This window comes from Oncorhynchus masou, chromosome 32 (assembly GCF_036934945.1).
Source record: "Oncorhynchus masou masou isolate Uvic2021 chromosome 32, UVic_Omas_1.1, whole genome shotgun sequence".
NCBI lineage: Eukaryota > Metazoa > Chordata > Actinopteri > Salmoniformes > Salmonidae > Oncorhynchus > Oncorhynchus masou.
In genome coordinates this window covers 76,498,582-76,521,241 of record NC_088243.1, presented here as the reverse complement: position 1 = coordinate 76,521,241, position 22,660 = coordinate 76,498,582, and the positions used below count along the sequence as shown (strand labels likewise).

Sequence of the window (22,660 nt, the reverse complement as noted above, 5' to 3'; positions counted from 1 at the left end):
TGTGAAGCATGGGGGTGGAAACATCATGCTTTGGGGCTGTTTTTCTGCAAAGGGACCAGGACGACTGATCCGTGTAAAGGAAAGAATGAATGGGGCCATGTATCGTGAGATTTTGAGTGAAAACCTCCTTCCATCAGCAAGGGCATTGAAGATGAAACATGGCTGGGTCTTTCAGCATGACAATGATCCCAAACACACCGCCCGGGCAACGAAGGAGTGGCTTCGTAAAAAGCATTTCAAGGTCCCGGAGTGGCCTAGCCAGTCTCCAGATCTCAACCCCATAGAAAATCTTTGGAGGGAGTTGAATGTCCGTGTTGCCCAGCAACAGCCCCAAAACATCACTGCTCTAGATGAGATCTGCATGGAGGAATGGGCCAAAATACCAGCAACAGTGTGTGAAAACCTTGTGAAGACTTACAGAAAACGTTTGACCTCAGTTATTGTCAACAAAGGTTATATAACAAAGTATTGAGATAAACTTTTGTTATTGACCAAATACTTATTTTCCACCATAATTTGCAAATAAATTCATTTTTAAAAAAGTGTGAGAACTTGCACACTCTCTTTATCGGTAGCCTATGCAGTAGAAAGGATTGTGTGATTGTGTCTCAATGTAATCAAGGTATGAAATTATAATTTTCTCATACAATCTCTTTTTTTGGGGTCTTAGTTGTGGTCAATTTGCAGAGTACAAATTATTTATAATTGGCTGACTAAATACTTTTTTGCCCCACTGTATATGTTGAAGAGGGTTGGGTTTAAGCTGCATCACTGTCTCACCACCACAGCCATGTGGAAAGAAATGTGTGTTTTTTTAACCACACTTAACCACATTTTAACCACACACTTGTTGTTCGTGTACATAGATTTTATAATGTTGTGCTCCCCCCCAACACCGCTTTCCATCAATTTGTATAGCAGACCCTCATACCAAATTGAGTTAAAGGCTGTTTTGAAATCAACAAAGCTCTCTGTCTCATATCTCTCTCTGTCTCTGTCTCATATTTCCCTCTCTCTGTCTCATATCTCTCTCTCTCTCTCTCTGTCTCATATCTCTCTCTCTGTCTCTGTCTCATATTTCCCTCTCTCTGTCTCATATCTCTCTCTCTCTGTCTCATCTCTCTCTCTCTGTCTCATATCTCTCTCTCTCTGTCTCTCTCTGTCTCATATTTCTCTCTCTGCCTCATCTCTCTCTCTTTGTCTCATATCTCTCTCTCTCTGTCCCTCTCTCTCTCCCTCTCTCTCTCCCCCCCCCCCTCTCTCTCTCTCTCTCTCTCCCTCTCTCTCTCTCTCTCTCCCCCTCTCTCTCTCTCTCTCTCTCTCTCTCTCTCTCTCTCACTCTCTCTCTCTCTCTCTCTCTCCCTCTCTCTCTCTGTCTCTTTCTGTCTCATATTTCCCTCTCTCTGCCTCATATCTCTCCCTCTCTCTGTCTCTCTCTGTCTCATATCTCACCCTCTCTCTGTCTCATATCTCTCTCGCTCTCTGTCTCATATATCTCTCTCATCTCTCTCTGTCTCATATCTCTCTCTCTATCTCATATCTTGCTCTCTGTCTCATATCTCTCTCTGTCTCTCTCTGTCTCATATTTCTCTCTGTCTCATATCTCTCTCGCTCTCTGTCTCATATATCTCTCTAATCTCTCTCTCTCTCACTGTCTCATATATCTCCCTCTGTCTCATATCTCTCTCTCATCTCTCTCTCTCTGTCTCATATCTCTCTCTCTATCTCATATTTCTCTCTCTGTCTCATATTTCTCTCTCTCTGTCTCATCTCTCGCTCTCTGTCTCATATCTCTCACTCTCTGTCTCTCTCCCTCTCTCTCTCTCTCCCCCTCTCTCTCTCTCTCTCCCTCTCCCTCTCTGTCTCTCTCTGTCTCATATTTCTCTCTCTGTCTCATATCTCACCCTCTCTCTGTCTCATATCTCTCTCGCTCTCTGTCTAATATATCTCTCTCATCTCTCTCTCTCACTGTCTCATATCTCTCTCTCTGTCTCATATCTCTCTCATCTCTCTCTCTCTGTTTCATATCTCTCTGTCTATCTCATATCTCGCTCTCTGTCTCATATCTCTCTCTCTCTGTCTCATATCTCTCTCGTTCTGCCTCTTTAACTCTCTCTCTCACTCTCTGTGTATTCTGTTTTTTCTGTGGTCCAGTTGGGAGATATAAAGAACTGTCTTCTTCATTTCTGAGTGTTCTAGTTATCTCTTGTGTAAACACATTTCTATTCCATGTACAGTTCATTCAGAAAGTATTCAGACCCTTTGACTTTACCCCCCCCAAAATGTACGTTACAGCCTTGTTCTAAAATGGATTAAATACAAACAAATCCTCAGCAGTCTACACACAATACCCCATAATGACAACACAAAAACAGGTTTTTAGAAATGATTGCTAGTCTATTAAAAATAAAATAAATAAATACCTTATTTACATAAAAATGCAGACCTTTTGCTATGAGACTCGAAATTGAGCTCAGGTGCATCCTGTTTCTATTGATCATCTTTGAGATGTTTCTACAACTTGACTGGAGTCCACCTGTGGTAAATTCATTTGATTGGACATGATTTTGAAAAGCACCCACCTGTCTATATAAGGTCTCACAGTTGACAGAGCAAAAACCAAGCCATGAGGTCGAAGGAATTGTCCATAGAGCTCAGAGACAGGATTGTGTCGAGGCACAGATCTGGGGAAAGGTACCAAAACATTTCTGTAGCATTGAAGGTCCACAAGAACACAGTGGCCTCCATCATTCTTAAACTGAAGAATTTTGGAACCACCAAAACCTGGTGAGCTGGTCGCCCGGCGAACTGAGCAATTTCAGGAGAAGTGCCTTGGTCAGGGAGGTGACCAAGAAAAAATCAAATCAAATCAAATCTTATTTGTCACATACACATGGTTAGCAGATGTTAATGCGAGTGTAGCGAAATGCTTGTGCTTCTAGTTCCAACAATGCAGTAATAACCAACAAGTAATCTAACTAACAATTCCTAATCTACTGTCTTATACACAGTGTAAGGGGATAAAGAATATGTACATAAGGATATATGAGTGAGTGATGGTACAGAGCAGCATAGGCAAGATACAGTAGATGGTATCGAGTACAGTATATACATGTGAGATGAGTATGTAAACAAAGTGGCATAGTTAAAGTGGCTAGTGATACATGTATTACATAAGGATGCAGTCGATGATATAGAGTACAGTATATAGGTATGCATATGAGATGAATAATGTAGGGTAGGTAACATTATATAAGGTAGCATTGTTTAAAGTGGCTAGTGATATATTTACAACATTTCCCATCAATTCCCATTATTAAAGTGGCTGGAGTTGAGTCAGTGTCAGTGTGTAGGCAGCAGCCACTCAATGTTAGTGGTGGCTGTTTAACAGTCTGATGGCCTTGAGATAGAAGCTGTTTTTCAGTCTCTCGGTCCCAGCTTTGATGCACCTGTACTGACCTCGCCTTCTGGATGATAGCGGGGTGAACAGGCAGTGGCTCGGGTGGTAGATGTCCTTGATGATCTTTATGGCCTTCCTGTAACATCGGGTGGTGTAGGTGACCTGGAGGGCAGGTAGTTTGCCCCCGATGATGCGTTGTGCAGACCTCACTACCCTCTGGAGAGCCTTACGGTTGAGGGCGGAGCAGTTGCCGTACCAGGCGGTGATACAGCCCGCCAGGATGCTCTCGATTGTGCCTCTGTAGAAGTTTGTGAGTGCTTTTGGTGACAAGCCGAATTTCTTCAGCCTCCTGAGGTTGAAGAGGCGCTGCTGCGCCTTCTTCACGATGCTGTCTGTGTGAGTGGACCAATTCAGTTTGTCTGTGATGTGTATGCCGAGGAACTTAAAACTTGCTACTCTCTCCACTACTGTTCCATCGATGTGGATAGGGGTGTTCCCTCTGCTGTTTCCTGAAGTCCACAATCATCTCCTTAGTTTTGTTGACGTTGAGTGTGAGGTTATTTTCCTGACACCACACTCCGAGGGCCCTCACCTCCTCCCTGTAGGCCGTATCGTCGTTGTTGGTAATCAAGCCTACCACTGTTGTGTCGTCCGCAAACTTGATGATTGAGTTGGAGGCGTGCGTGGCCACGCAGTCGTGGGTGAACAGGGAGTACAGGAGAGGGCTCAGAACGCACCCTTGTGGGGCCCCAGTGTTGAGGATCAGCGGGGAGGAGATGTTGTTACCTACCCTCACCACCTGGGGGCGGCCCGTCAGGAAGTCCAGTACCCAGTTGCACAGGGCGGGGTCGAGACCCAGGGTCTCGAGCTTGATGACGAGCTTGGAGGGTACTATGGTGTTGAATGCCGAGCTGTAGTCGATGAACAGCATTCTCACATAGGTATTCCTCTTGTCCAGATGGGTTAGGGCAGTGTGCAGTGTGGTTGAGATTGCATCGTCTGTGGACCTATTTGAGCTGTAAGCAAATTGGAGTGGGTCTAGGGAGTCAGGTAGGGTGGAGGTGATATGGTCCTTGACTAGTCTCTCAAAGCACTTCATGATGACGGAAGTGAGTGCTACGGGGCGGTAGTCGTTTAGCTCAGTTACCTTAGCTTTCTTGGGAACAGGAACGATGGTGGCCCTCTTGAAGCATGTGGGAACAGCAGACTGGTATAGGGATTGATTGAATATGTCCGTAAACACACCAGCCAGCTGGTCTGCGCATGCTCTGAGGGCGCGGCTGGGGATGCCGTCTGGGCCTGCAGCCTTGAGAGGGTTAACACGTTTAAATGTTTTACTCACCTCGGCTGCAGTGAAGGAGAGACCGCATTTTTCCGTTGCAGGCAGTGTCAGTGGCACTGTATTGTCCTCAAAGCGGGCAAAAAAGTTATTTAGTCTGCCTGGGAGCAAGACATCCTGGTCCGTGACTGGGCTGGATTTCTTCCTGTAGTCCGTGATTGACTGTAGACCCTGCCACATGCCTCTTGTGTCTGAGCCGTTGAATTGGGATTCTACTTTGTCTCTGTACTGACGCTTAGCTTGTTTGATAGCCTTACGGAGGGAATAGCTGCATTGATTGTATTCAGTCATGTTACCAGACACCTTGCCCTGATTGAAAGCAGTGGTTCGTGCTTTCAGTTTCACACGAATGCTGCCATCAATCCAAGGTTTCTGGTTAGGGAATGTTTTAATCGTTGCTATGGGAATGACATCTTCAACGCACGTTCTAATGAACTCGCACACCGAATCAGCGTATTCGTCAATGTTGTTATTTGACGCAATACGAAACATGTCCCAGTCCACGTGATGGAAGCAGTTTTGGAGTGTGGAGTCAGCTTGGTCGGACCAGCGTTGGACAGACATCAGCGTGGGAGCTTCTTTTTTTAGCTTTTGTCTGTAGGCAGGTATCAGCAAAATGGAGTTGTGGTCAGCTTTTCCGAAAGGGGGGCGGGGCAGGGCCTTATATGCGTCGCGGAAGTTAGAGTAACAGTGATCCAAGGTTTTTCCGCCCCTGGTTGCGCAATCGATATGCTGATAAAATTTAGGGAGTCTTGTTTTCAGATTAGCCTTGTTAAAATCCCCAACAACGATGAATGCAGCCTCCGGATAAATGGTTTCCAGTTTGCAAAGAGTTAAATAAAGTTCGTTCAGAGCCATCGATGTGTCTGCTTGGGGGGGGATATATACGGCTGTGATTATAATCGAAGAGAATTCTCTTGGTAGGTAATGCGGTCTATATTTGATTGTGAGGAATTCTAAATCAGGTGAACAGAAGGATTTGAGTTCCTGTATGTTTCTTTCATCGCACCATGCCTCGTTAGCCATAAGGCATACACCCCCACCCCTCTTCTTACCAGAAAGGGGTTTGTTTCTGTCGGCGCGATGCGTGGAGAAACCCGTTGGCTACACCGCATCGGATAGCGTCTCTCCAGTGAGCAATGTTTCCGTGAAGCACAGAACGTTACAGTCTCTGATGTCCCTCTGGAATGCTACCCTTGCTCGGATTTCATCAACCTTGTTGTCAAGAGACTGGACATTGGCAAGAAGAATGCTAGGAAGTGGGGCACGATGTGCCCGTCTCCGTAGTCTAACCAGAAGACCGCTACGTTTCCCTCTTTTTCGGAGTCGTTTTTTGGGGTTGCTGCATGCGATCCATTCCGTTGTCCTGTTTGTAAGGCAGAACACGGGATCCGCGTCGCGAAAAACATGTTCTTGGTCGTACTGATGGTGAGTTGACGCTGATCTTATATACAGTAGTTCTTCTCGGCTGTATGTAATGAAACCTAAGATGACCTGAGGTACTAATGTAAGAAATAACACATAAAAAAACAAAAAACTGCATAGTTTCCTAGGAACGCGAAGCGAGGCGGCCATCTCTATCGGCGCCGGAAGTTGAACCCGATGGTCACTCTGACAGAGGTCCAGAGTTCCTCTGTGGAGATGGGAGAACCTTCCAGAAGGACAACCATCTCTGCAGCACTCCACCAATCAGGCCTGTATGGTAGAGTGGCCAGACAGAAGCCACTCCTCAGTAAAAGGCACATGACAGCTCTCTTGGAGTTTGCCGAAAGGCACCATAAAGGACTCTCAGACCACGAGGAACAAGATTCTCCGGTCTGATGAAACCAAGATTGAACTCTTTGGCTTGAATGCCAAGCGTCACGTCTGGAGGAAACCTGGCACCATCCCTACGGTGAAGCATGGTGGTGGTGGCAGCATCATGCTGTGGGGATGTTTTTCAGCAGTAGGGACTGGGAAACTAGTCAGGATCAAGGCAAAGAACGGAGCAAAGTACAGAGATTTCCTTGACGAAAACCTGCTCCAGAGAGCTCAGGACCTCAGACTGGGGTGAAGGTTCACCTTCCAACAGGACAACGACCCTAAGCCCTTAGCCAAGACAATGCAAGAGTGGCTTCTGGACAATTTCTAAAAACCTGTTTTTGCTTTGTCATTATGGGGTGATTGTGTGAAGATTGATGAGGGGGTGGAAACTATTTAATCAATTTTAGAATAAGACTGTAACGTAACAAAATATAGAAAAAGTCAAGGGGTCTGAATATTTTCTGAATGCACTGTTTCTATACATGTACGTATCTATAGATGTATGTATCAATGTACACTGAGTGGACAAAACATTAAGAACAGTGGTCTTTCCATGACAAACTGACCAGGTGATTCTAGGTGAAAGCTATGATCCCTTATTGATGTCACTTGTTAAATCCACTTCAGTCAGTGTAGATGAAGGGGAGGAATTAGGTTAATGAAGGATTTATAAGCCATCAGACAATTGAGACTTGGATTGTGTGTGTGTGCCATTCAGAGGGTGAATGGGCAAGACAAAATATTTAAGGGTCTTTGAATGAGGTATGGAAGTAGGTGCCAGACACACTTGTTTGAGTGTGTCAGGAACTGCAATGCTGCTGGGTTTTTCATGCTCAACAGTTTCCCATGTATCAAGAATGGTCCACCACCCAAAGGACATCCAGCCAACTTGACACAACTGTGGGACGCTTTGGAGTCAACATGGGCCAGCGTCCCTGTGGAACGCTTTTTGACACCTTGTAGAGTCCGGCGCAACTGAATATAAGGAAGGGGTTCCTAATGTTTGGTAAACTCAGTGTATATATATCTGTTGTGTTGTCATTGTCTCTATAATCCAGCTGGACAGGTTCAAGGAGCCTCCAGCGTTTGGACCCATGTGTGACCTGCTGTGGGCCGACCCACTGGAGGACTTTGGCAACGAGAAGACACAAGAATACTTCGGCCACAACACAGTCAGGGGCTGCTCCTACTTCTACAGGTGAACACAGAGACACTGACACAATGACGCACTACGCACACACACACACACACACACACTTCTAACGCAGGTGAGATCCAGTGTGATCTGTTGGCGTGATGTACAGGAGAAAGGTGTGGTACTGGAGGGGAGATGAATGAGGGGAAACATGTTGTAGTAGTTGATTACAAGCTTGATTCAGAGATCCAACAACCAAAGAAACATTGGGATTTGTGGAACAGCTGTAACACTGGCCCGTTATCTCACAGATCCACACACACAGTTTCAGCGCTAAGCCATATCCCACAATCCCTAGGGAGACTGCACCGTTCTGTTTCCATGACGACTGGCTACTACTGCCAGATTGGGGAGTGATATTAAGATACAGTGAGGGAAAGAGAGCAAGAGGGAGGGGGAGTGAGGGAGGAAAAGAGATGAATAAAATGAGAGACCAGAGGATTGACGTGATGGATAGTTGAGACTGTTGTTATTATATGGTGCTCAACCATATGGAGCCTACACCAGTCTACTGAGAGAAACATACAGTGCCCTCCTACTAGATCTGGTTCTGCTGTTTTTATTAGGGGCTCAATGATGACCCCTGGTGGTCATTCAATGTAAACTGTTTCAGACTATCCTCGTCTGATATAGTGCAGGGGTGTTCAGAATCAAATCTCTCTTACTCTCATGTACACACACATTGATTCATACACAGCATAGTTTGGCTACTTCACTATGATGTTTTGATTTACACAGAGGGACACTAACACTCTCTCTCTCTCGTTCTCTCTCTCGCTCTCTCTCCAGTTACCCTGCGGTGTGTGAGTTTCTACAGACCAACAACTTATTGTCTGTCATCAGAGCACATGAAGCGCAGGATTCTGGGTAAGAGAAGCCCTTCTTCTTCTTGGGTCATTGACAAACTGTCATTCTTCACATGGTGAGTGACAGAGTGACATTAAAGGGCTCTAACATTCACCTGTCCACCCCAGTGTGTGTTGATTGATCCAGGGGTGGGGGTTGTGATGGCAACACAAACGGTTCAGTCCACCGATACAGTTTCATAATCAAATCAGTCAATTTATAAACAGTTATCCATCGTCAAGGCGAACTTAACCACACAACAACCATATATTTAACCCTATACCCCTAACGGTTGACTCCCCAATCTTTGTAATCCTAACTCTACCCTGTATCCCAATCCCTTGACCGTTTCCCTGTTCAGGTACCGGATGTACAGAAAGAGTCAGACGACAGGCTTCCCCTCCCTCATCACCATCTTCTCAGCACCTAACTACCTGGACGTCTACAACAACAAAGGTCAGGCATGCGCGGGCACACACACACACACACACACACACACACACACACACACACACACACACACACACACACAGACAGACAGACAGACAGACAGACAGACAGACAGACAGACAGACAGACAGACAGACAGACAGACAGACAGACAGACAGACAGACAGACAGACAGACAGACAGACAGACAGACAGACAGACAGACAGACAGACAGACAGACTATCAGTGTGTAACAGGCCTGCCCTCTCATTCTCTCACAGCGGCGGTTCTGAAGTATGAGAACAACGTGATGAACATCCGTCAGTTCAACTGTTCCCCTCATCCCTACTGGCTGCCCAACTTCATGGACGTCTTCACCTGGTCCCTGCCCTTCGTTGGAGAGAAAGGTGGGAAAAAACCCTACACATATTACAAACACCAAAATAAACGGATTGTCTCCCACTCTGAATATGTTCTCTCTCTTGTTTTCTCTCTCTCTCGCTCTTATTCTCCTTCTCTCTTATTCTCTTTCTCTCTTATTCTCTTTCTCTCTTATTCTCTTTCTCTCTTATTCTCTCTCTCTCTTATTCTCTCTCTCTCTTATTCTCTCTCTCTAACTCTCTTATTCTCTTTCTCTCTTATTCTCTCTCTGACTATCCTATTCTCTCTCTGACTAACTCTCTTAATCTCTCTATCTGACTAACTCTCTCTCTTATTCTCTCTCTCTGACTAGCTATCTTATTCTCTCTCTCTGACTAACTATCTTAATCTCTCTCTCTGACTAACTCTCTCTCTTATTCTCTCTCTCCAACGCTCTCTCTTATTCTCTCTCTCTGACCCTCTCTCTTATTCTCTCTCTCTGACCCTCTCTCTTATTGTCATGGCTTTCGTCGTGGGAAGGAGGAGCGGACCAAAATGCAGCGTAGTTGTGATTCATTTTATTTGATAAGGAAACTATACACGATTAAACTAACAAAATAACAAACGTACGAAAACCGAAAACAGCCCTATCTGGTGCAAAACACAGAGACAGGAACAATCACCCACAAACACACAGTGAAACCCAGGCTACCTAAATATGGTTCCCAATCAGAGACAATGACTAACACCTGCCTCTGATTGAGAACCATATCAGGCCAGACATAGAAATAGACAAACAAGACATCCAACATAGAATGCCCACTCAGATCACACCCTGACCAACCAAAACATAGAAGCATACAAATAAACTATGGTCAGGGTGTGACAGCCGCAAAACCTGAACCTATCGGGGAGGGTCTGGGTGGGCATCTGTCCACGGTGGCTGCTCCGGTGCTGGATGTGGCCCCCACTTCACCGTAGTCCTCCCCCACCTTGTCCGCTTCTGTGACCTCCTAGCCACGGCAACCCTACTAAATAACACGGGACAGAGGGGCAGCTCGGGACAGAGGGGCAGCTCGGGACAGAGGGGCAGCTCGGGACAGAGGGTCTCCTCAGACTCCGGCAGCAGCGCCGTACAGGCGAGAGACTCCAGCAGCAGCGCCGGACATACGGGAGACTCCGGCAGCAGCGCCAGACAGGCGGGAGACTTCGGCAGCAGCAACGGACAGGCGGGAGACTCCGGCAGCAGCGCCGGACAGGCGGGAGACTCCGGCAGCAGCGCCTGACAGGCGGGAGACTCCGGCAGCAGCGCCGGACAGGCGAGAGACTCTGGCAGCAGCGGAGAGGAGGAAGGCTCTGGCAGATCCTGGCTGACTGGCGGATCTGGAAGAGTCTGGCTGACTGGCGGATCTGGAAGAGTCTGGTTGACTGGCAGATCTGGATGAGTCTGGTTTACTGGCAGATCTGGAAGAGTCTGGTTGACTAGCAGATCTGGAAGAGTCTGGTTGACTGGCAGATCTGGAAGAGTCTGGCTGACTGGCAGATCTGGAAGAGTCTGGCTGACTGGCGGATCTGGAAGTGTCTGGTTGACTGGCAGATCTGGAAGAGTCTGGTTGGCTGGCAGATCTGGAAGAGTCTGGTTGACTGGCAGATCTGGAAGAGTCTGGCTGACTGGCGGATCTGGAAGAGTCTGGCTGACTGGCGGATCTGGAAGAGTCTGGTTGACTGGCAGATCTGGATGAGTCTGGTTTACTGGCAGATCTGGAAGAGTCTGGTTGACTAGCAGATCTGGAAGAGTCTGGTTGACTGGCAGATCTGGAAGAGTCTGGCTGACTGGCAGATCTGGAAGAGTCTGGCTGACTGGCGGATCTGGAAGTGTCTGGTTGACTGGCAGATCTGGAAGAGTCTGGTTGGCTGGCAGATCTGGAAGAGTCTGGTTGACTGGCAGATCTGGAAGAGTCTGGCTGACTGGCGGATCTGGAAGAGTCTGGCTGACTGGCAGATCTGGAAGAGTCTGGCTGACTGGCGGATCCTGGCAGACTGACGGCTCTGGCTGCTCCATGCTGACTGGCAGTTCTGGCTGCTTCATGCTGACTGGCAGCTCTGGCTGCTCCATGCTGACTGGCGGCTCTGGCTGCTCCATGCAGATTGGCAGCTCTGGCGGCTTCTTGCAGACTGGCAGCTCTGACTGCTCCATGCAGACTGGCAGCTCTGGCAGCTCCATGCAGACTGGCAGCTCCTTGCAGACTGGCAGCTCCTTGCAGACTGGCAGCTCCATGCAGACTGGCAGCTCCGGCTGCTCCATGCAGACTGGCAGCTCTGGCTGTTCCATGAAGACTGACAGCTTTGGCTGCTCCAAACGGGCAGGAGACTCCGGTAACGCTGTAGAGGCAGTAGGCTCTGGCAGCGCTAAACAGGCGGGAGACTCCAACAGCGCAGGAGAGGAGGAAGGCTCTAGCTATGCTGAACAGGTGGGAGACTCCAGCAGCGCAGGAGAGGAGGAAGGCTCTGGCTGCGCTGAACAGGCGGGAGACTCCGGCAGCGCAGGAGAGGAGGAAGGCTCCGGCAGCGCTGGAGAGGAGAGGCGCACTGTAGGCCTGATGCGTGGTGCTGGCACTGGTGGTACTGGGCCGAGGACACGCACAGGAAGCCTGGTGCGGGGAGCTGCCACCGGAGGGCTGGGGTGTGGAGGTGGTACTGGGTAGACCGGACCGTGCAGGCGCACTGGAGCTCTTGAGCATCGAGCCTGCCCAACCTTACCTGGTTGAATACTCCCGGTCGCTCTGCCAGTGCGGCAAGGTGGTATAGCCCGCACTGGGCTATGCATGCGAACCGGGGACACCGAGCGTAAGGCTGGTGCCATGTAAGCCGGCCCAAGGAGACGCACTGGGGACCAGATGCGTAGAGCCGGCTTCATGGCATTTGGCTCGACGCTCAATCTAGCCCGGCCGATACGTGGAGCTGGAATAGAACGCACCGGGCTAAGCACCCACACTGGAGACACCGTGCGCACCACAGCATAACACAGGGTCCTTCTCCGAATAATTCCTCCTCCCATGTCCATTCCTCCTTTAGTTGCTCCTTGGGGCGGCTACACTCCCCTGGTTTAGCCCAGGGTCCTCTCCCGTCGAGGATTTCCTCCCAAGTCCAAAAGTCCTTTTTTCGCTGCTCCTGCTGCTGCCTTTGCTGTATCCCGTTACCACGCCGCTTAGATCACACCCTGACCAACCAAAACATAGAAACATACAAAATAAACTATGGTCAAGGTGTGACACTTATTCTCTCTCTCAGACCCTCTCTCTTATTCTCTCTCTCTGACCAACCCTCTTATTCTCTCTCTCAGACCCTCTCTCTTATTCTCTCTCTCTCTGACCAACCCTCTTATTCTCTCTCTCCAACCCTCTCTCTTATTCTCTCTCTCTGACCAACCCTCTTATTCTCTGAATCTCTCTCTCTTATTCTCTCTCTCTGACCCTCTCTCTTATTCTCTCTCTCTCTGACCAACCCTATTAATCTCTGAATCTATCTCTCTTATTCTCTCTCCAACCCTCTCTCTTATTCTCTGAATCTCTCTCTCTTATTCTCTCTCTCCAACCCTCTCTTATTCTCTCTCTTTGACCAACCCTCTCTCTTATTCTCTCTCTCTGACCCTCTCTCTTATTCTCTCTCTCCGACCCTCTCTCTTATTCTCTCTCTCTGACCCTCTCTCTTATTCTCTCTCTCTGACCAACCCTCTTATTCTCTGAATCTCTCTCGCACTTATTCTCTCTCTCTGAATCTCTCTCTTATTCTCTCTCTCTCTGACCCTCTCTCTTATTCTCCCTCCAACCCTCTCTCCTATTCTCTCTCTCTCTGAGCCTCTCTCTTATTTTCTCTCTCTGACCAACCCTCTTATTCTCTGAATCTCTCTCGCTCTTATCCTCTATCTCTGAATCTCTCTCTTATTCTCTCTCTCTTATTCTCTCTTTCCAACCCTCTCTCTTATTCTCTCTCTCCAACCCTCTCTCTTATTCTCTCTCTCTCTGACCAACCCTCTTATTCTCTGAATCTCTCTCTCTTATTCTCTCTCTCCGACCCTCTCTCTTATTCTCTCTCTCTGACGCTCTCTCTTATTTTCTCTCTCTAATCCTCTCTCTTATTCTCTCTCTCTGACCCTCTCTCTTATTCTCTATTTCTGAATCTCTCTGTTACTAACTCTCTCTCTCTCTGGACCTTTTTTGGAACACCATTATTTTTGTCTTACTGAGATTCAATGTCAAGGCCCAGGTCTGAAATAATCTGTGCAGAAGATCTAGGTGCTGCTGTAGGCCCTCTTGGCTCCGGACAGAAGCAACAGATCATCTGCAAACAATATACATTTTTCTTCAGAGTCTCTCTCTCATATTGACTGTGCCCTCTCTCTCGCTCCACAGTGACAGAGATGCTGGTGAATGTTCTCAGTATCTGTTCAGATGATGAGCTCATGGAGAATGACGGAGAGGAAGAGGTCTATGATGGTAATCATATCTTTATAAATAGATACACATGGGAAGACCTGTTGCATCCCAAATGGGACACAGACACTTTGATTGGTTCCATTTTTATGTCTATTCAACCTTCCTTTTCACTCCTCTGTGATTGGTTCCCTCCAGCGAATGCAGCGGCAGCTAGGAAAGAGGTGATCAGGAACAAGATCCGTGCCATAGGGAAGATGGCCAAAATGTTCCAAGTTTTACGGTGAGTGAATTTGTGTGTGTGTATAATTTTGTGTGTACAGTGGCTTGTGAAAGTATTCACCCCCTTGGCATTTTTCCTATTTTGTTGCCTTACAACCTGGAATTAAAATAGATTTTTTTGGGGGGGGGTTTGTGTCATTTGATTTACACACCATGCCTACCACTTTGAAGATGCAAAATATTTGTTATTGTGAAACGAATAAGAAAAAAGACAAAAAAAATGGAAAACTTGAGCATGAATAACTATTTACCCCCACAAAGTCAATACTTTGTAGATCCACCTTTTGCAGTAATTACAGCTGCAAGTCTCTTGGGGTATGTCTCTATAAGGTTGGCACATCTAGACACTGGGATTTTTGTCCATTCTTCAAGGCAAAACTGCTCCAGCTCCTTCAAGATGGGTAGGTTCCACTGGTGTACAGCAATCTTTAAGTCAATTGGACTGAGGTCTGAGCTTTGACTAGGCCATTCCAAGCCATTTAAATGTTTCCCCTTAAACCACTCGAGTTTTGCTTTAGCAGTATGCTTAGGGTCATTGTCCTGCTGGAAGGTGAACATCCGTCCTAGTCTCAAATCCCTGGGAGACTGAAACAGGTTTCCCTCAAGAATTTCCTTGTATTTAGTGCCATCCATCATTCCTTAAATTCTGACCAGTTTCCCAGTCCCTGCTGATGAAAAACATCCCCACAGCATGATGTTGGCACCACCATGCTTCACTATGGGGGATGGTGTTCTCGGGGTGATGAGAGGTGTTGGGTTTGCACCAGACATAGTGTTTTCCTTGATGTCCAAAAAGCTCAATTTTAGTCTCATCTGACCAGAGTACCTTCTTCCATATGTTTGGGGAGTCTCCCACATGCCTTTTGGCGAACGCCAAATGTATTTGCTTATTTTTTTCTTTAAGCAATGACTTTTTTCCTGGCCACTCTTCCATAAAGCCCAGCTCTGTGGAGTGTACAGCTTAAAGTGGTCCTATGGACAGATACTCCAATCTCCGCTGTGGAGCTTTGCAGCTCCTTCTATCTATTCTATCTAGCAACCTTTTGGTTACTGGCCCAACACTCCAACTACTAGGCTACCTGCCACCTCTGCTTAGTGGTGTTGCAGACTCTGGGGCCTTTCAGAGCAGGTGCTTATATATATTGAAATCATGTGACAGATTATGTGGCACTTAGATTGCACATATGTGGACTTTATATACTTTACTGTCTATTGACTTTTCTACTGTGTTATTGACTGTATGTTTGTTTATTCCATGTGTAACTCTGTGTTGTTGTTTGTGTCACACTGCTTTCCTTTGTCTTGGCCAGGTCGCAGTTGTAAATGAGAACTTGTTCTCAACTGGCCTACCTGGTTAAATAAAGGTCAAATAAAAAAATTAAAATAATAAAATGTAACTAATAATATGACTTCTGGAGGTAATTGGTGTAATCTTATTTAGGGCTTCATAGCAAAGGGGGTGAATACATATGCACGCACCACTTTTCAGGTTTAATTTTTAATATATTTTTTATGAGAGTTATTTTTTCATTTCACTTCAGCAATTTGGACTATTTTGTGTATGTCCATTACATGAAATCCAAATAAAAATCTATTTAAATTACAGGTTGTAATGCAACAACATAGGAAAAATGCTAAGGGGGATCAATGCTTTTGCAAGGCACTGCAAGTGTCCGAATGTGCGTAGAAGCATGTGAGACTGTGTATGTTCGTTTCTAATGTATGTGTGTGTGTGTGTTTTAGGGAGGAGAGTGAGAACGTACTGACCCTGAAGGGACTGACACCCACTGGCATGCTGCCCAGCGGAGTTCTGTCAGGAGGCAAGCAGACTCTGCAGAGTGGTGAGTACACACACATGCGCGTACGCACACATATTAAACACACACACATGCGCGCGTGCGCACACATATTACACACCCCTCCACACACACACACACCGGCAAACAGACCCACACACACATTCCCACTTTCTCACAAACTTTCTCTCTGTCTGCCTCTCGCTCCGTCTGCCTCTCGCTCTGTCTGCTCTCTCTCTGTCTGCCTCTTTCTCTGTCTGCATCTCTCTCTGCGTCTGCTTCTCTCTCTGCATCTCCTTCTCTCTCTGCGTCTGCTTCTCTCTCTGCATCTGCCTCTCTCTCTGCATCTGCCTCTCTCTCTGCATCTGCCTCTCTCTCTGCCTCTGCCTCTCTCTCTGCATCTGCCTCTCTCTCTCTGCCTCTGCCTCTCTCTCTGCATCTGCCTCTCTCTCTGCCTCTGCCTCTCTCTCTGCCTCTGCCTCTGCCTCTCTCTCTGCGTCTGCCTCTCTCTCTGCCTCTGCCTCTTTCTCTGCGTCTGCCTCTCTCTCTGCCTCTCTCTCCCTCTGTCTCTGCCTCTTTTTCCGTCTTTGTCTCTGTCTCTCTGCCTGACTGTCTCTTTCTCTCTCTAATTTACTCTGCCTCTCTTGCTCTGCCGCTCTGCCTCTTGCTCTCTCGCTTGCTCGCTCTGCCTCACTCTCGCTCTCTCGCTCTGCCTCTCTCTCGCTCTCTTGCTCTGCCTCTCTCTCTGCCTCGCTCTGCCTCTCTCTAACGCTCTCTCTACCTCTATTCCATGTTCGTCCTCTGTCAATCACTCTGTCACTCCTCACCTCACTACAACTATAGCCTGGTATATGTGTGTGTGAGCTAACGCTAGCTAATGAATGTGCTAACACCAGACACCCTCAGCACTGAAGGCTGCAGTACTGCTGTGAGGGTTTTGCATGAATAACCCTCACCCTTCTCTCACTTTCTCACTTTCTCTCTCTCTCTCTCTCTCTCTCTCTCTCTCTCTCTCTCTCTCTCTCCATCCTCAGCTACCATTGAGGCCATTGAAGCCATCGATCCTGTTGAGGACTCAGAAGGTAAATTCCCCTCATTCATCAACAATTAGAGTGAGTGTGTGTGTGAGAGAATGAAAGAGGGGGATGAGGCATGGTGACCCATCTACGCCATACACTTACCCACATTGCATTGAGCTCTTCTAACAGCACTGCTCATGGTGAAGCATGACTCTTATTCTTTCTCTGCCTCACACACACACACACACACACACACACACACACACACACACACACACACACACACACACACACACACACACACACACACACACACACACACACACACACACACACACACACACACACACACACACACACACACACACACACTTCCCCCAGACACACACACACAAATTGCCTCACACACACTTCCCCCAGACACATTCCACACAGGCACACACACTCCACACACACCACCCACCACAGTATGACAAAGTGACTAATCATGAGTGTGTGTCGGCTGGGGGAGGAATCTGACCCTACGATAACTCTAATATCGTCCCTACACAAATACATTGTCCCTACACAAATACATCATCCCTACACAAATACATCGTCCCAACACAAATACATGGTCCCTACACAACCCCTGCTATTTGGATTTGGTACAACATGTGCTGTGTGGAGCCTGTGGAGTTTTGCATTGGAAATGTGATGTTCCATGATAGAACACATTGTAAAAAAAACACAAGACCACTACAGTCTTTATGTCGAGCTTATCTTCTACTAATCTGGTTATTGTGTGTAGGAATTACTTATCATGTACTAAACTGGTTATTGTGTCTGGGAATTGCTTATCATGTACTAAACTGGTTATCATGTGTAGGAATTGCTTATTGTGAACTAAACTGGCTATCGTGTGTATGAATTGCTTATTGTGAACTAAACTGGTTATCATGTGTAGGAATTGCTTATCGTGCACTAATAAACTGGTTATCGTGTAGGAATTTCTTATTGTGCACTAATAAACTGGTTATTGTGTAGGAATTTCTTATCGTGCACTAATAAACTGGTTATCGTGTGTAGGAATTTCTTATTGTGCACTAATAAACTGGTTATTGCGTAGGGATTTCTTATCGTGCACTAATAAACTGGTTATCGTGTAGGAATTTCTTATCGTTGCACTAATAAATGGTTATCGTGTAGGGATTTCTTATCGTGCACTAATAAACTGGTTATCGTGTAGGAATTTCTTATCGTGATACTAATAAACTGGTTATCGTGTGTAGGAATTTCTTATCGTGCACTAATAAACTGGTTATTGTGTAGGAATTTCTTATTGTGCACTAATAAACTGGTTATCGTGTAGGAATTTCTTATCGTGCACTAATAAACTGGTTATCGTGTGTAGGAATTTCTTATCGTGCACTAATAAACTGGTTATCGTGTGTAGGAATTTCTTATCGTGCACTAACAAACTGGTTATCGTGTGTAGGAATTTCTTATCGTTGCACTAATAAACTGGTTATTGTGTAGGAATTTCTTATCGTGCACTAATAAACTGGTTATCGTGTAGGAATTTCTTATCGTGATACTAATAAACTGGTTATCGTGTGTAGGAATTTCTTATCGTGCACTAATAAACTGGTAATTGTGTAGGAATTTCTTATTGTGCACTAATAAACTGGTTATCGTGTAGGAATTTCTTATCGTGCACTAATAAACTGGTTATCGTGTGTAGGAATTTCTTATCATTGCACTAATAAACTGGTTATCGTGTGTAGGAATTTCTTATCGTGCACTAATAAACTGGTTATCGTGTAGGAATTTCTTATCGTGATACTAATAAACTGGTTATCGTGTGTAGGAATTTCTTATCGTTGCACTAATAAACTGGTTATTGTGTAGGAATTTCTTATCGTGCACTAATAAACAGGTTATCGTGTGTAGGAATTTCTTATCGTGCACTAATAAACAGGTTATCGTGTGTAGGAATTTCTTATCGTGCACTAATAAACTGGTTATCGTGTAGGAATTTCCTATCGTGCACTAATAAACTGGTTATCGTGTAGGAATTTCTTATCGTGCACTAATAAACTGGTTATTGTGTAGGAATTTCTTATCATGCACTAATAAACTGGTTATCGTGTGTAGGAATTTCTTATCGTGCACTAATAAACTGGTTATTGTGTAGGAATTTCTTATTGTGCACTAATAAACTGGTTATTGTGTAGGAATTTCTTATCATGCACTAATAAACTGGTTATCGTGTAGGAATTTCTTATCGTTGCACTAGTAAACTGGTTATCGTGTGTAGGAATTTCTTATCATGCACTAATAAACTGGTTATCGTGTGTAGGAATTTCTTATCGTGCACTAATAAACTGGTTATTGTGTAGGAATTTCTTATTGTGCACTAATAAACTGGTTATCGTGTGTAGGAATTTCTTATCATGCACTAATATACTGGTTATCGTGTGTAGGAATTTCTTATCGTTGCACTAATAAACTGGTTATCGTGTGTAGGAATTTCTTATCGTGCACTAATAAACTGGTTATCGTGTGTAGGAATTTCTTATCATGCACTAATAAACTGGTTATCGTGTGTAGGAATTTCTTATCGTGCACTAAACTGGTTATCGTGTGTAGGAATTTCTTATTGTTGTAACAACGTTCTTCGTTTGTCGAAAGAGAGTCGGACCGAAATGCAGCGTGTTGGTTACTCATGTTTTTTAATGGAACAAATGACGATACACGAAATAACTTAGAAATACAAAAACAACAAACGGAACGTGAAAAATCTATACAGCCTGTCTGGTGAACACTAACACAGAGACAGGAACAATCACCCACGAAATACAAAGTGAAACCCAGGCTACCTAAATACGGTTCCCAATCAGAGACAACGAGAATCACCTGACTCTGATTGAGAACCGCCTCAGGCAGCCAAACCTATGCAACACACCCCTAATCAACCACAATCCCAATAACTAAAAAACCCCACTATGAAATACAACAACATAAACCCACACCCTGGCCTGACCAACTAATTAACGAAAACACAAAATACTAAGACCAAGGCGTGACAATTGTGCACTAATAAACTGGTTATCGTGTGTAGGAATTTCTTATCATGCACTAATAAACTGGTTATCGTGTGTAGGAATTTCTTATCGTGCACTAATAAACTGGTTATCGTGTAGGAATTTCTTATCGTGATACTAATAAACTGGTTATCGTGTGTAGGAATTTCTTATCGTTGCACTAATAAACTGGTTATTGTGTAGGAATTTCTTATCGTGCACTAATAAACAGGTTATCGTGTGTAGGAATTTCTTATCGTGCACTAATAAACAGGTTATCGTGTGTAGGAATTTCTTATCGTGCACTAATAAACTGGTTATCGTGTAGGAATTTCCTATCGTGCACTAATAAACTGGTTATCGTGTAGGAATTTCTTATCGTGCACTAATAAACTGGTTATTGTGTAGGAATTTCTTATCATGCACTAATAAACTGGTTATTGTGTAGGAATTTCTTATTGTGCACTAATAAACTGGTTATTGTGTAGGAATTTCTTATCATGCACTAATAAACTGGTTATCGTGTAGGAATTTCTTATCGTTGCACTAGTAAACTGGTTATCGTGTGTAGGAATTTCTTATCATGCACTAATAAACTGGTTATCGTGTGTAGGAATTTCTTATCGTGCACTAATAAACTGGTTATTGTGTAGGAATTTCTTATTGTGCACTAATAAACTGGTTATCGTGTGTAGGAATTTCTTATCATGCACTAATATACTGGTTATCGTGTGTAGGAATTTCTTATCGTTGCACTAATAAACTGGTTATCGTGTGTAGGAATTTCTTATCGTGCACTAATAAACTGGTTATCGTGTGTAGGAATTTCTTATCATGCACTAATAAACTGGTTATCGTGTGTAGGAATTTCTTATCGTGCACTAAACTGGTTATCGTGTGTAGGAATTTCTTATTGTTGTAACAACGTTCTTCGTTTGTCGAAAGAGAGTCGGACCGAAATGCAGCGTGTTGGTTACTCATGTTTTTTAATGGAACAAATGACGATACACGAAATAACTTAGAAATACAAAAACAACAAACGGAACGTGAAAAATCTATACAGCCTGTCTGGTGAACACTAACACAGAGACAGGAACAATCACCCACGAAATACAAAGTGAAACCCAGGCTACCTAAATACGGTTCCCAATCAGAGACAACGAGAATCACCTGACTCTGATTGAGAACCGCCTCAGGCAGCCAAACCTATGCAACACACCCCTAATCAACCACAATCCCAATAACTAAAAAACCCCACTATGAAATACAACAACATAAACCCACACCCTGGCCTGACCAACTAATTAACGAAAACACAAAATACTAAGACCAAGGCGTGACAATTGTGCACTAATAAACTGGTTATCGTGTGTAGGAATTTCTTATCATGCACTAATAAACAGGTTACTGTGTAGGAATTTCTTATCGTGCACTAATAAACAGGTTATCGTGTGTAGGAATGTCTTATCGTGCACTAATAAACTGGTTATCGTGTGTATGGATTGCTTATCTTGTATGTAGCAGCAGGGTTGAGATCAATTCCATTTAAATTTCAGCCAATTCAGAAAGTAAACAAAATTCTAAATGTTCTTTAAGCATTGAAGAGATTTGGAAATGGAATTTCAATGTATCTCCCTGAATTGACTGGAATTTAAATGGAATTCACCTCAACCCTGGTAGCAAGTGCACTGTAACTACATTGTGTGTGTATTACACGAGCGTGAGGATATGTGTGTGTGTATTAGATGAGTCTGTAACTGAGTTGTGGTCTGCCTCCCCAGCAATCCGAGGCTTCTCTCCTCAACATAAGATCAATAGCTTTGCGGAGGCCAAGGGTCTGGACCGGATCAACGAGCGCATGCCCCCTCGGCGTGACGCCGTCAACAGTGTGGGTGTCTCCATGGGCCGCATGAACATGGGGGAGCCCAACGGCACCGACAACAACAGCAATATACAGTGATGCACACACACACATTTATACATAAACACAAATACACACAGATATAAAGTACATACCCACACACACACACATTTGACTTACACACTTAAAGTAAAGCACACTTACGGTAAACATACTTAGACATGCACTTAAACAAGGATCATACAGAACACACAGTCAACATATAGACCTACACGTACACAGTAATGGTACACACACCATCCTCCTCCCCTCCCCTGGCCTGTTGCTCCCCAGCCCTTCTCTCTACCCGTTTGACAAGACTGCCATGGATGGATCAGACCTCCTATCGGACAAACTGTACTGCAGGTTCCATCACTCCCTGACCTGGTCACACACTACTACAGACCCCTGACCTGACCACCTGACCACACTACACTACGGAACACTCTACTGGACGTTCTGGAACACTCCAATGCAAAACAAAGAGATAATGTTCTGTTCTAATTGTGTAGTGGGGCTGACTGGGGGACAGATGTTACCTTTCTGTTATGTTGGGGGCAGAGGGAGGGTGGGGCTGACTGGGGGACAGATGTTACCTTTCTGTTATGTTGGGGGCAGAGGGAGGGTGGGGCTGACTGGGGGACAGATGTTACCTTTCTGTTATGTTGGGACAGGGGAAGGGTGGGGAGTGGGGAGTGGAGGCATGTAGGTGAGAGGTCGACGGGGGCTAAGGTGGCATGCGGTGGAGGTACTACCTGTCCGTGATTTACAGTTTCCTCTTCTCATTTTAAA

The 22,660-nt window shown here is 45.3% G+C and overlaps 1 protein-coding gene across 5 annotated transcripts in view; it reads left to right on the top strand.

The window, feature by feature from the left end:
* The window catches only part of LOC135526589 (protein phosphatase 3 catalytic subunit alpha-like), a 48,152-nt gene extending 25,727 nt beyond the window's left edge, over positions 1-22,425 (top strand). For all 5 annotated transcript variants that reach the window (XM_064955092.1, XM_064955095.1, XM_064955096.1 and 2 more), the window contains 9 exons: positions 7,601-7,740; positions 8,527-8,604; positions 8,945-9,039; positions 9,295-9,420; positions 13,786-13,869; positions 14,005-14,089; positions 15,832-15,929; positions 16,919-16,966; positions 21,750-22,425. In XM_064955092.1, coding sequence (XP_064811164.1) covers positions 7,601-7,740; positions 8,527-8,604; positions 8,945-9,039; positions 9,295-9,420; positions 13,786-13,869; positions 14,005-14,089; positions 15,832-15,929; positions 16,919-16,966; positions 21,750-21,928 — 933 coding nt within the window. In that variant the 3' untranslated portion in view covers positions 21,929-22,425. The remainder of the gene's footprint in view (positions 1-7,600; positions 7,741-8,526; positions 8,605-8,944; positions 9,040-9,294; positions 9,421-13,785; positions 13,870-14,004; positions 14,090-15,831; positions 15,930-16,918; positions 16,967-21,749) is intronic.
* Positions 22,426-22,660: the final 235 nt, after the last annotated feature.